Genomic DNA, 15,409 nt, shown 5'->3' on the forward strand with positions numbered 1-15,409 from the left:
CCTCCATTAAAATCTTTCAAGCATGCGTCAAAGGAGCAGTCATCTAACCTCTAACCTTATGCATTTATGTAGCCTCTGATGAATTCTGATCAATTCTACCCTCGGAATGTCTCCAGAATATCTGTTTAAACAGAGCATCATTAGTTGACAATAAACGCAGCTTCGTTAAATCCTATTTATCTTGAAATGGGTAGGGTGACCGTGGCAGAGGAATTGGGAGCTGGGCCCCCAGTATGCCGTTACTGGTCGACATTTGTATCTCTAGCCAATGCCTCACCCACTACCATTACCTTGATATAGTACTGTATATGAGATAATTAAGGGATAGAGTGTAGTACATGTATTTATCATTGCACCTGGCTCTGTGAGATCGGCCGAGCAGACAAGATGTGGTGAGTGCTGCTCTTTCTTTGCGATGCTACCCTTTAGAAACGCAAACCCAGCTTAAAAAGAATCCCAATTGCATTGACACGTCTCCTCATTCACAAAGACCAGGAGCCCAACCGGCCGATATAGAATGGAGAGAATAATAGACCACTCATTTTGACTCAGTAACAAGTATATAATCCTATTTAAAGCCCCAATGTGGAGAGAAAGACAACTCAAAGGTCATACAGTGGACGAAGGTGGAGAAGCAGTCAAGAGAGAACGCCAGAGTACTGCGGTAACTCCAAGTGGGCGTTACGTGGAAGGAGTTCAGTGCCAAAACAGAGGTCAGAAGAAGGCGGACATTATCGGCCATTTTGGTGAGGCAGTCTGTCCTGCCCCAAAATGAAGGGGTAAGCCAAAATAATGTGCAGCCTTTAGTGTCACCTTGAAGCTGAGATTACACCCTCTTGGTGCCTGAGGACACAGGCATGATATGGAGATCCTTTGGTTACACTCGTGGAGTGAGGCCGAGCACATTTACATAGAAACCGCAGGGGCCGCCCATATTAACACACCTTGGCTGTGGCAATGCTAAATAGTCTCTATGGGTGGCTCATCAAAATGGATATTATCACATAAGGAATACTGACAGAAATCCTGGCTGGATATCTGATAATAGCAAACAGTAGGCTCAGAAGATTGTATAGTGCCTCGTTTTTCCATTGTCTTACAGACAAGCAGCCAAACGATACTGCAGATATGTCTCAGCTTTGTGGTGAATTAGTCAGATTGGAAAATGTATAAACATTTGGAGTAAATTGATCCCTGTTTTGTGACCCCTAAAAAAGATGCATTTCTTAATTCATACAGGGCTCCAAGGATACAGATATGTGCGGTTTTGAGGGGGCCTGTCATCTCCAGGACTCCTTCAAACAAACATCTACTTAGCAATGGCTGGCTTCCACTTTGGCCAGCGAGAAAATAAGGTGTAATCTAGCTTTCTTTCCCAACAGTTACACACAAATGCACAGCAGGACATGCAAGCAAGCGCATTCAAAACAGGGCAGGCATCATAGTAGGGGTGCAAACATTCACATGCATTCATCACAGCACAGTCTTCCTGCATCAATGACAATGTGGATAAAGTCTTTATTATATTTCTCCAGACACTAATTGCAGACTTACTACAATAATATATATATAGATATCAATATAAGTCTGCAAAAAAAATATAAGGAAATGTAATCGTTGCCCAAGTCTCCTGGGCTCACTTGTTAAGTTTCCTTCGTTGGGATCATGTCATGTTTTAAGGACTCTATTGTGGGAGGACAATAATGGGAGGATATCAAGTCTGCGGTATGCAAGGCTTCAATTGGTACATTTGCTAATAGAGTGTCTTTTTTATCATTAATTGGTGCAAGGTACAGTGGGAGCCGACAAACCCCCTCATTTGTGTCGGCGACGAGTGAGGGCTCAAAAGAGATGATTATGTACATTTGCCTAATGAACTGTCTCGCTGAACGGCGTTAAGACGGAGGATTTCAAAGGGGGCATTGGCTTAGTTGAGTCTAAAGCGAGACGGGCAAGGAGACACAAAAGAGACCACACATGTTGAGAGCAGCATCAGAGCAGTGTGTGGGTCGAGTATTGTGAGATGTCATTAACCCTCAACTGCAACTTGGTGGCTCCACTGCCCATATTGGGGTTAGGATATGTTACAGTGTGCCATTAAGGTAGTGCAGGACCAGGTCCACGGGCGAATACAACTACAAAACTAAGAACTAAAGCCAATAACCAAGTCCATGGAGACACGGCAAGGGGCGATGTGTTTCATTATTTATTCTTCCGCTTTTGCGTTGGCGAGGGTACAGGCAAAGGGGTGAACCTGTGTCTCTCTTAGGCAGCCTACATGCTCGGCCCACATGGGCACTCATGCCCAGGGGAGAGTGCAGCTCTCCACTCGGCGTCAATTTTAAAAAGGGACTATTTTGTCGCAGATGGAATGCAACACGGCTCTGAACATGCTTTCGCAGACCCAGAGCAGGGCCACTTTTACCAATATACAGAGCTCATATTCTTGGACCTAATCCTCAGGAGATCCATAAAGAGAGAGAAATAAAAGAGAGAGAAATTATCATAGCTCTCAGAGGAGTTAGATACGGGAAGTCGTGAGCAAGTCTGCGATCTTTTCTGCCTGAATGAGTGATTTCTGCCTGATGGAACAAACCTGTTGAACCTCATGTAATTCCGTCGCCCAACAACCCGGCTTTTGCCAAAAATATATGTAATGTATTCACAAGCGCTCTGGAGCCGTGCAAGTTTACTGCAGTGGGTGACATGAGATTTCATACAGATCTGGCTCTGATTCAGCTCAATATCTGCTTCCCCAAAACTAGCACACACCAACAGTAACACATTATGCTGAAAACTCCTTTGAAAGCTGATGGAACGCTAGATTCAAGACACTCAATTTAGAAGCAGTGAACGAATGGTGCTCGCATTGGTCTGCAATTCATTTGGGGCCCTTCTCCTCACCATTAGACCGGGTTTTAAAGCAAACGCATCAACAACAACAAAAAACGCTCCGTATTTGTTTTTTTGTCCAATTTGAGAACCTTCGTTACCCGCCCGAAAATCAATCCAGACATGCAGTGTCGAAAAGGCAACTGAATTAATAACAAAGCGGAGTTTGATTGAGTCTGCCGACTGCTGAAGGACAACGACAGTCAGCCAACGGACCAATCGTGTCTGATTGCCGCCATTGGAAAAGAAAAAATACCCCTGCACCCGTGCAGGAGTCATTATATTGATATTGATCTTCTTGATACTGTAAAATGCTAAATCTCCACTCAACCCAATCTTAGACCAATCAGGATTGATGAATTCATAATGGATTACTTTAAACACGATGACAGGAACACTGGCTGTATACACACATATTATTTGATCTAGCATTAAAATTTGTGTAGGGACTCAAGAAGCAGCAGCTTTACTGAGGTAAAAAACTAACAACCACAAACAAAAGAACCACGAAAAAAACATACATTTTAAGGAAAGGTTTAAAAGAACAGAACAAAACTAAGGGACAAACACGACACTAACACCACTATACAAAAGGACTAACTAAAAGAAGAAGCCAACTAAGGTCTCAATTAGGTAAACAGTGGGTGGGTAACAGAAGAAGTAGAGAGAAACACATAAAAACACAGGAAAGAATACAGAAAGAAAAGAAAATGCCCAAAGGAATTCTGTTCAGGCATGCAAGCGTAGTTACATTCTCCCATCATGCACCAGGCCCTGTTATTTCCAAGTGCTGGGTTTCCATGAGAAACACATGCAAGAAAGCTTTCAGAGCAGAAGCAATACCAAAGGATGCAAACGAGAAAAGGCCCCACAATGCAAACTTAAAAGTAAGGAAACAAAACCCGAACTAAGCGGGTTTCTTTGAATCATTTCTTCTTTTGACTAAAGAATAAAGAAAATTGCCCTTCATAAGTATTTAGCATTTTTGATACAAATTGTTTAGGATTTCATCAAATTAGTAATGAATCGAGCTTTGTAATAGATAAATATAGTGTTCAACATGTTTTTTAATGTGGGTAAAAAAAGTAAAAAAGAAAAAACACACCAACCTTCTCGAAGCTCTGAGGGATGTAAAGGGGTTGATGCAGAACACAATGACATGAGGAGAAGAGAAAAATAGGGGAAACACAGAGAGAGTAAAAAAAGCCACCTCAAGGCGTTTAGCTGCAGCTACATTTCTAGTTTTAGGTTTTCCCTCGGCTCTCTGTCTCTGCTATCAGTGACATCCGTCTTTAAGAAACTTGCCTGGCCCCCTAAATAAGCTTTAACCCAAAACAATCAGATTCACCCCAGTGGCCGCGCTGTCGTCTGTTAGGAAAAATGGGCCGCCACTGGAGTAAAATCAAGCGTATCATCATTATCAAAATTCACAAGCTCCTTAGCCACCTAGAGAGCTCCCATGGTGGCCGAATTTGCTTTCATTAGAGAACGAAACAAAATAAAGAGAAATTTAAAAAAAACAACCCAAAGTAAAAAAGAAAATAACCAATAGAAGGACACAGTTTGAGCTCAAATTAGCAGCTACAGTATTAAGATACTTACTTCAACCAGGTGGTTATGAGCAAGCCAAAAAGTGACATTTTGACAATGGCTTGATTTTTGGATGGTCTGTGACTACAGCCTTATAATCAAAAATAAAGTACTGTATACTACTGCAGGGTAATGTCCATTTGAGGTTTGATCCCTACTGGAGCTGCTAATTTTAAGTGCAATTTGATTTGTGAACAAAACATACTAGTCAACATCAAATTTTAGAATTGAATGACAAATTAAAACCAAAAAGAGACAATCGACACAATCTAGGCATAACTTGTGCCACTGGATACAGATCATATGTAGACACCATCCTGGGGATTGCACCAGTTACTGGAACTAAACTTGGTCTAAACTTGGTCTGAGGACATGATATATATTTTGTCTACAGAAATCTTTGCATTCAGATTCTAAGATTACAAAATGCTGCCAATTGTTTTCTGTTTCTTACATCAATGGGGCTCTTCACTTAGATTGCCTTTTACTCTGTCACACAGGACATAAGCGTGGAGGTCCACTGCTTGACTCGGAGTGCCACAGCATCACATAGTCTATATGTGAACGGGAACTGGGGGTGGAGCTCTACTAGAGGAACGGCATTATTGCACTAGGATTGTTAACTCCCTGGTAAGCAGCTCCTTCAGAGGGCATGATAATGACGGCAATAATGAAAAGGCAGCTCCCTGACCCATTTTATCATGTAAGAGGCGTGAATTATTTAGTGGGAACAAAGTTATTTGGTACACAGCGGGTACAAACTGAGCAGATATGTGAGGCATCTTTTAATGTAATTATTTTTTTTTTTTTTTAATATGCACAAACTAAATAATACATGCCTAAAAATGCATCTGCCTCAATTTATTAAAGCTGCCTCACAAGGGATTCATTATCGTTTAGCATTAGTGGTAGGGAGTCACTTTTGTCTTCATCGCCTGCTTTGTAAGAAAATGAAATGTTTACTCAGATGGATTGTTCTTCATAGTTTCACAATTTCAGAATATAGCAGCTAAATGACATATTTTAAGACAAAACCCCAAAATAGTAATGTCGTAATACTAGCAATGGATGTTTCTACTTTAGTGGCGCTGTAGGCATTGCCTTAGTTTATTGTACAGCAGTTCAAACCTTTTTTCCCCAATCTGAAAGGAAGAATGGGGTTAAAAATGTTGATTGGTTTGCAGTAGGCTTTGCCACCCAATCAAAATCAGACTTACCGTCATATTCCTGTGACTTAAAATCGATTCAGAAACATTCCTTGGACACTCACTTTAAGACCATTAACTTAGAGAATGACATGGGCGTTTTACAGTAAACAGATTTAAAAAAGCCTACTACAACTATCGCCCACTTACTTGAATAATTAAAGACCACATACGTTGTCATCATAAAAGCCTACATTTTGCATATCTGCCTCCTTAGGGTATTTGTGGCTTTCAGAAAAGGAGCATATCAAGATTAAAAGACACCAATTTGAATTGAGCACTATAACAGGGAGGGTTAGTTGGTGGGATACAGTTAAACACTCTTCACTGCAAGTTAAATGAGCATTTATGAGGAACAATACTAGTATCAATGTCACAAGGATTATGTAAATAAATCAGATTTTTCCTTGCAAATACTGTATGATACACAATAGTGCCCCATTCAAAGTTAAGAAATTGTATGGTCCCCCTTGGTCACAATTTCTTAAAATGTGACTTCCTAGTGCACTTAGACTGAGCTGCCTTCTGGCAGCCATTTCCGTCAAAGTAGTAGAAGGTGTTCTGGCCTCCGGCACCTTGTTGCACCCTACCTCGCACATATAGGTTAGCAGGGGATGAGTAGCGCACGCCTTCCACGTTAGACGCCACGCACTCGTACTTCCCCTGGTCCGTCTCCTCGCTGTTCTCAATCTGCAGGGCACCTGGGAAAGACAAACACCCGACAAAGACAAAGAGAGAGAAAGAGAGAGAGAAGAAGAGGGAGGAGGAGAAAATTATTAGTAAATTCATAATGGCAGGAGATTCAGAAACCTTCTTAATGGAAAGTATCCCTCGTAAATTTCTCAAGCCTGTTTGGTTGAAAATGGTTCTCTCCTTAACACTAATGCATACTGCCTTCCACTAGCCTCACTAACCCACAAAAAAAATGAAATAATTAAATTGGTGAACTGAATAAGTCAAACTAAATTTGCTGTTAAATGTGTACGGAAAAGATCCTTGTACATGTTTTTCTCCTCAAACACCCATGAGTGCCAGTGGTGCCAGTGGCGTGATAGACAAGACGTAGACGCTGAGAGGTTACGATTGAATGGGGATGGACAGATCACCCTTCACATAGCACTCACTGAGGGAGTGTGTGTGTGTGTGTGTGTGTATGTGTGTGTGTGTGTGGGGGGGGAGGCATGGGCAGATGTCCAGACATACGATTCATCAGTTCATGTCCAAAATGAGCAACTCTGAAGCACTCTAATTAGTGCAGCATATCCATCCCCACTGCAGCACCACAGAGTGAATGATTGCTAACAGTGAGATATTAATTGTGTATGTCCGCATCAGTGGCTACAGGGACACCTTCTTCAACCTTAGAACTTGCCAGGTAGAGATGACAAACAAACCCCAGGTTCATGTTCAAGTCTCCATTTGCAAGTCTCAATATGGGTTACAGACGAGTCGGACCAGCACTAGCTAACAAAGTAAACAGTATGGAGAATGAAGTAGATCGAAGACAGGAGGTGAAACAATGGGTGTCAGATCATTCCTCGTTAACGCTCGATGACGGCTGCTCCTGATGATATCATTAGGACTTCGGTCTGGCTCGGCCTGCTGACAGATTGCCGCCCCTGCCTCCCTGACAAACAGCACTGGCGCTCGTTAGCGTTTAGCTAAGGCACGTCAATATGCCACTGTGCCTGTGCTCCTTTGTCAGATACACTACCACTTCAAAAAATAAGTAATTCAGATATACCACTGCAGAAAGCTAACATGTTAAGATCCCAGAGGATGTGTGGTACATGGCCATTATACCACGGCCAAGGGCTGTTCTTATGCACGACACAACGCGGAGTGCCCGGATACAGCCCTTAGTCGTGGTATATTGACCACCCCCGAGGTGCCTTATTGCTATTATAAACTAGCTACCAAAGTAATTAGAGCAGTAAAAATATATGTTTTGTCATACCCATGTCAGCCAATCAGTATTCAGGGCTCAAAACACCCAGTTTATAACAAACCATATACAGTGCATTCGGAAAGTATTCAGACCCCTTCACCTTTTCCTCATTTGTTACATTACAGCCTTATTCTAAAATGGATTGAATACTTTTTCCCCCTCATCGATTTACACACAATACCCCATAATGACAAAGCAAAAAACAGAAATACCTTATTAACATCACTATTCAGGCCCTTTGATATGAGGCTCAAATTTGAGCTCAGGTGCATCCTGTATCCATTGATCATCCTTGAGATGTTTCTACAACTTGGAGTCCACCTGGACATGATTTTGGAAAGGCACACGCCTGTCTATATAAGGTCCCAGAGTTGACAGTGCACGTCAGAGCAAAACATAAGCCATGAGGTCTAAGGAAGGCACAGATCTGGGTGAAGGGTACCAAAAAATGTCTGCAGCAGTGAAGGTCCCCATGAACAGAGTGGAAGAAGTTTGAAACCACTAAGTATCTTACTAGAGCTAGCTGCCCGTCCAAATTGAGAAATCGGGGGAGAAGGGCCTTGGTCAGGGAAGTGACCATAAACCCGATGGTCACACTGACAGAGCTCTAGAGTTCCCCTGTGGAGATGAGAGACCCTTCCAGAAGGCCAACCACCTCTGCAGCACTCCACCAATCAGGCCTTTATGGTAGAGTGGCCAGACGGAAGCAACTCCTCAGTAAAAGGGACATGACAGTCCTTTTGGAGTTAGCCAAAAGGCACCTAAAGGACTCTCAGACCATGAGAAACAAGATCTGATGAAACCAAGATTGAACTCTTTGGCCTGAATGCCAAGCGTCACGTCTGAAGGAAACCTGGCACCATGCCTATGGTGAAGCATGGTGGTGGCAGCATCATGCTGTGGGGATCTTTTTCAGTGGCAGGGACTGGGAGACTAGTCAGGAACAAGGGAAAGATGAACAGAGCAATGTTCAGAGAGGTCCTTGATGAAAACCTGCTCCAGAGTGCTCAGGACCTCAGACTGGGGCAAATGTTCATCTTCCAACAGGACAACGACCATAAGCACACAAAGAAGACAACACAGGAGTGGCTTAGGGACAAGTCTCTGAATGTCCTTGAATGGCCCAGCCAGAGCCCGGACTTGAACCCGATCTAACATCTCTGGAGAGGAAAATAGCTGTGCAGAGACACTCCCCATCCAACCTGATAGAGCTTGAGAGGATCTGCAGAAAATTATGGGGAAAACTCCCCAAATACAGGTGTGCCAAGATGTAAGCGTCATACCCAATAAGACTCAAGACTGTAATCACTGCCAAAGGTGCTTTAACAAAGTACTGAGTAAAGGGTCTGAATATGTATGTAAATGTGATATCTCAATTTTCAAAAATGTATAAATTAGCAAAAAATTCTAAACTGTTTTTGCTTTGTCATTATGAGGTATTGTGTGTAGATTGATGACGATTGAATCAATTTTAGAATAAGGTTGTAACGTAACAAAATGTGGAAAAAGTCAAGGGGTCTGAATACTTTCCAAATGCACTGTGTTATGTTACTATCTTTACTCTGACTGCCTGCCTCAATTTCTATGTACAGTATGATCTCTAGCTAAGAGTCTGTGCAAAATAGAGAGATATAGACTCTGAAACTCGACCCATTTAGAATTCTCTTATTTTCTCTCTTTTTTTTTCTTTTTTTCTCTCTTTCAGATCATCCCGTCCCCAATGGGGAGTCCTATCTGGCATGGTGAACACATCCGGCAAACTGAAACTGTCTACCTGCAAGAACGCAGGTGGTGTTTTTGCTGTGTGTGTGGGGGACCTGATTTGGATCTGTTTGATGTGCGGTTGGCACAGCGAGTGCCAGAGTCATGGCAGGTGGGCTGGAGTGTGTTCAGAGAGGCCTCCTCAGTTGGACGGCAGGGAGGCCAGTGAATAAGAACCATGTGAAGTCTGGCTCTGGGCAGAGACAGTTCCAGAAATTCCTGTTGGCCGAGCTGAATTCTGAAATCTTTAAGCTGATTGAAGGCCCGGCGACAGACATTTTAACGCCTCCATAAAGTGCTGGGGATAAATAAACAAAAAAGCTTGGGTGTTTACGAAGAGAGCAAGCCCTTCTCTCCCTTCCTGTGACCATAGATCTTCGGTTGGTCCCTCTTGCCATGGGCATGCCTTAACACCATGACACGGGCTAATATTTACCTGTTTCTATATTTATTGGAGTTCCTGAACCAAAAATTAATAGAACTAAACGCAGTTTCTAACCAATACCTACAGATGCAAACTGAAACATTTATTCTGAACCTTTTCCTAGCAGACGCAAACAATCAATTACACTCATGTCGGGCGCCTTGGTTTCCATCCAATTGGCGACAGATTTTCAAGCAAACATTCTCCCATCACAGAAAACCAAAATGCACATTTTCGCACCAGAGATGTGTTCCATCAAATTGACTTGTGCGCGATGACGTAGTGCACATAAAAATAACTCCTGCAGTTAAATTGCAATGTACCGAACAAAAAAAAATGTACCGAACAAAAAAAATGTACCGAACAAAAAAAAGTTGAATGGGTTCCCATCGCATTTTCAACTCTAACGATGGTTTGGTCACAAAAATGTTGCGTTATATAGCGAATGTGCCCACTCTGTTATTGCTAAGTGACCTCTAGCTAACAGCTTGCACATACAGTGCAGGTATAGCCTACATCACGGTTCCCCAAATGGAGGCCCGTGGGCCGAATCGAGTTGATGATCCCTGCTACATGAAGAGATTATTATGGGAGTCATAGTGGGAGGATTACAAAACATGTCATCGCATAACTCCAAATGTATATAAACATTTATGCATGAAAGCGCTTATGATGCCATTTCTCCCATAATTAACTTTACAGACACAAAAAGATCCCACCTTGTGTAGCATATTTGATTTTGAGGACATTTGGAAAGTTTACAGACAGATTTGCACTTTCCATCAGTTCTGTCGTGTTTTATCCAACATGTAGTTTACTTGCATAAAAAGTTGGATGGAAACCTGATTATTGATTGTTTGTGTAAAACCGCACTGATTCAAAGTGAGAGAATCTCAAGATGACTACATAAACAGCCGAGCCAAATGAATTATACACTAATTAAAACCAACGAGAGGCTCCTGTGGATTGAGCTTTTCAATCAAGGAGCGACTTTGAGTGAGTGTTTGTGTGTTGTCTGTGCGTCGCTCTTTTAGGTAACTCCTTTCTAAGAGCCATCAGCTGGTTCTAGGGTACCCACTGAGTTCATTACATAATTGCAGCCATTCTTTCAAAGCACATCTCAGGAGTACAGAGAGTTCTTAAGCTGGGAAGAGCAGGCAAAAAATCACCATTTTATTCTATTTCAAGTCGCTTTCTCCCTCGATCTGTCAGTCTCTTTATCGTCAAATCGCTTCCTGGAACAGAGCTGGCAATGTAATTAATGGTTTCCGGTAGCATTGGTGCTACAGATTTCATATCCTTTATTTAGTATCCCTTTCTGTTGTGTATGTCTGCTCGAATTGTGTCTGCCTGTGTCATAGAACGTAATTCTTGTATACAATGGCTATAATTTCTGTTCAAACTAATTTGCATTAATTAATTCACTGTGCTCAAGACTCTCTCTCTCTCTCTCTCTCTCTCTCTCTCTCTCTCTCTATGCCTCCCCCATTCATCTAATACATAGCTAATTATGTATTTTTGACCAAGCAGTCCCAGGCCAACTGAGGGTACCGTCTTTAAAGACAACAGGCCCTAAAGCTCTTTTAACATGCTGGAATCCAAAACAAAATGTCTTTGATGTTCTTCTCTTGAAACCACCCCACCGCCTCCTCGGAATCCTCTCCACCAACTCACCCCCTCTCTCCTTTCCCCTTCTCTTTCAATTTTTTTGTATGACTATTTTCCATGTATTTTGCATAATTCCACTCCTAGTTCCCTGGCAGCACCCAGACAGCCTGTAGCTTTCCAGAACGTGCACGGCCATTGGCGTTGCTTGTCATTTTGTTTGTGTCTTAAAAAAAAACAGCACGAAAATAACACCGAAAGAATTATCTTGCGCCAGCAAGTGGCCATGTGCACAAAGCTCCACACGGCCACACAATGGGGGCTTACAGATAGAGACCCGCCGTATGTCTTTAAGATAAACAGCAATTTACAGCAACACTAGCACAATGGCCCTCGAAACACGTCAATAAAGTTCTCTCTCCGCAGGACATTCGGCACGCCACGAACCCTCTCCAGCTGTGAAGTCTTATCACAAGCACAACAATAACGACAACAATAAAGACTTCTATTTTGTTTTATCTCGTTAGGGAAAAGGACGTGCTTGCCATACCACACATCTAATGGGCCATGTTTATGGCTGATTAGTCAGTGAATAGTGAATAGTCCATCACAGCTGGACTAGTTATCATTGAGCTAGCTAGTTCTCAACGAGCCAGCTAGTCAAAACTAGAGGCAATGAGATATCCACAACTATGGTGATATCGATACTACTACATCGCCCTTGGGGCTAGAGAGAAAAGAGGGAGGCTCCTATTCCCAAATAACCCCAAATAGCCAGGCTCATCCACAAGGATGTCCCTTTCAAGACAGGTCTATCTCAACTCCCCTCTCTCAACTCCCAACAGACAACCACCTCACCCCCACCATATCAACATCACCAGAGAAGTGGTTGTCAATGGGGGTCTTAGGCAGCCATGACAGCTCTAGCTCCCCTGGTTAACAGCAGATGTAGGCTGATCTGATGCAGTGTCGAGGAAGGCAGGTGTGATAATGAGAAGCCTGCCAAGGCGTGCACCACACAAATACACGCCAGGCTATTAGGAGTTGGTGGCGATGACGAAGGAGAGAGAGATGGGGGGGAAGAGAAAGAGAGGGAGGGTAAGGTAGGGGAGGGGTCTGGCACAGACAGATGATTAATTCCAGAAAGTGCCCACGGCCACAGGCTGCCCACCCCATTGCCTCTGTGTGCAGGCTTGGCCATGTGTACCCACCCAGTCCCATTTGTGTAATTCAATTAGTGCGGGCTGGCAGGCCCTGATTGATTTGTTTAGGAGATCAACAAGATGGCTGGCTGTGGTTTAACACCCACTGCAGAACTTGTCCAGGCCTGAGGGTGGCGCAGGAGAGAGAGAATCTGTATTTTTCATCTCTCCTTGCATGCATTCTCCTTTTTTTTCTTCTTCAATTCTTCTCATCTCCCTTCTCTCTCCACTGGTACTCTCCACCTCTTCTTTTTTCTCTTTTCAACTCCCTTCTCTCTCATCTGCTTTTCTCGCATAATCCTCTCTGTATTTGTTGAAAGCCACACCTTTGAACACAACAACCAATTCACACCATTGGGAAAAAAACAGGTTCCCAACTGTGTTTAAGAACAGTGACAATGGTGCTTTCCCAAATCAAAGGATGCTGGAGAGAGAGAGAGAGACAGAGAAGTCTGTTAGAGAAAACAGGAGCAGGGAAAGGTGACAGCTCTGTCCAAATCTGTTGTCCCCCCCTCTCTCACTGTCACTGGGACCACGCTCTATCGCCACCCCAAGGTCATTAGATGTGAGGACCCCGAGACATGACTCCATTGTTTTCACCATCCATCTGGCGTTTTGTAACGCTCTCATCACACCTGTAATGAACTGCAGGTAGGGAGTCCTCTGCTTTTCTTCAGGCCAACTATGGCACTCTTGCATGACAATAGTGCTAACAGTAGTTTGGTTACAGTTTCGGGGCGCACACAGGGGTAAATAACAAGAAACAAGTGGCCGCTATGCATCACAGCATCTGTTGTGGCTTACAGGGACACTGGTGTCTGTGGAGCTAGCATCCAGAGATCCCAAAGTCATACATCTCAAAACAGGTGGTACAGTCAATCCCCCTTCCCACTCCCTTTGGTTCTGCCTAGTTCCCACCATCCCTTTTGCTTTGATGCATCCACAAACCACATGTGTCCCTATAAATAATCTGGGATAGGGGGACAGACACCCGCTTCCTCTATCCCTCTGCCATCGCCAACCCAGTTCAGGTCTCTGGGACTGGCTGCAGTGGAGCTTCCAGTAGAGCTCCGATGGTGAGGGAACTGTCCGTTGTGGATCGCTAATCTCATTATGCAAATGAAAAGTTCATAATTCACGCTCGCTTTTGTTCCCCACGCCTTTTTATGCCAGACATTATGGATATGGTTGTTCGCTGGTTTACGGGCAAGGCTCTGCTTGCTGGTTCAAGGATTTCTCCTTCATGTACTGGGGATTGGGGTGTAGTTGGATTTTGTTTATTATCTTGGGCTCGCTCATGTATGGTAATAAAAAGATAGGTAAAGATCTTTAACTGATGAATACTAGTATCACTCCTCAAACAAAAAGATGAACTTGTTGATCATAATAACACCCATCCCTGCCTTCCACTATTGGCCCAATCCCCCCAAAAATGAGGTGAAATACTGACAGAGAAATGAGATGTTTACCTACCTGCTTACCCCTGTAAAGGAAGCCATTTTATTTCAAACACAGTTAAGATCAATTTAAAACAATAGAGTACAAAGATCAACCTTTGGGAGGCAGTGTGTCAAGTGTGGCCCAGCTGGATGATCAAGAATGGCAGAGGGTATAGGAATAATCCAATGTGGACTTTGACCTTCCATATCAGTCACTGCAATAATTTCCCACAATGTCCTGTGTTCCATTCAACCGTCACATCCTCTCCCTTATAGCCTATAATTTGGTTTGGACAATGCATCTCGTATGCTGTTTAATGCAGTGGCCACAGCCATTTTAGAAATGCCCAGTGCCTATTCCCGTCCTCCACTTCATGTTCCTAAGCCGCGTCGCGCCGCACTGCAGCAGGGGATGGAAATCAAACGTAATTTATGCGAGTTACTCCGACATTCCGGGAGCGTCTCCTGCCAGGACTCATAAGGAGGCGGCAGCGGGGCGGAACATTAACATACGTAATGTGGTCATCGCCCGGGCCGCCACTGCAACGGGAGAGGATATCAGGGCTGAGGGGTGGGGGTACAGTTTACCCAGCATTCATTAGCCTGGTAAGATCAACAAATACTTCCCAAAAACCCACCCCGCCTTCTCCAAACGTTTGAAATGTCAGAGGCAAAAGCAAACAAACCACCCCTAATAACCCACCAACTCCAACACCAGATTGAAATTGCATCGGTAGTTCTCACATTGAAGGGGTTAGCAAACACAGAACACACACAGACACATTAAATACGCTAAGGATGGAATGAAACACAAAAAGGGAAAAACACAGACACACACACACATAGACAATGACACAAAGGACAAAATATGAATGTTAGCTGGACATATAAAAAGGCTTGATTTCTTTGGAGAGGGAGCTCACTCAGTTTAGTCACTTCATTTGAGTAGGGGTGGTTAAGTCTGGTTAGATTAGAGGTTAAGGTTCAGTTTTGTTGTTAGTTAAAGTCTTACCTCGGATGGGGGTACCCTCTGGAAGAAGAGATACAAAACGAAGAAGACAACAGTTTAGTTCAAGATTAACATTAGTAGGAGCCAGGAGTTATTTGTTTGGTGAATCGACCAGTTCCTTGCTAATTGGCCGTAATTATCTTTGTGTTTAAGAGTATCTTGACAAGCGAAATTTCAAATTCATTGGGACTGGAAAGACCTCCCACTGCTGGTCTCACAAAGGAACAGGGAGTTAGTATGGCCGGCACACTCTCGTCCCTTATCTCCTCCTCTCCCTCTCTTCTCCTCAGCCATATTAAGGGGGGAACACAATGCAGTGCCTGGGTTCAGAGAG

The 15,409-nt window shown here is 43.4% G+C and overlaps 1 protein-coding gene across 1 annotated transcript in view; it reads right to left on the reverse strand.

The window, feature by feature from the left end:
• The window catches only part of LOC135512544 (receptor-type tyrosine-protein phosphatase S-like), a 215,147-nt gene that overhangs the window by 92,040 nt on the left and 107,698 nt on the right, over positions 1–15,409 (reverse strand). The window contains 2 exon segments of the mRNA XM_064934680.1: positions 4,002–4,013; positions 6,278–6,388. Coding sequence (XP_064790752.1) covers positions 4,002–4,013; positions 6,278–6,388 — 123 coding nt within the window.

The sequence above is a fragment of the Oncorhynchus masou genome, chromosome 24 (genome assembly GCF_036934945.1).
Source record: "Oncorhynchus masou masou isolate Uvic2021 chromosome 24, UVic_Omas_1.1, whole genome shotgun sequence".
NCBI classification, from domain to species: Eukaryota; Metazoa; Chordata; class Actinopteri; order Salmoniformes; family Salmonidae; genus Oncorhynchus; species Oncorhynchus masou.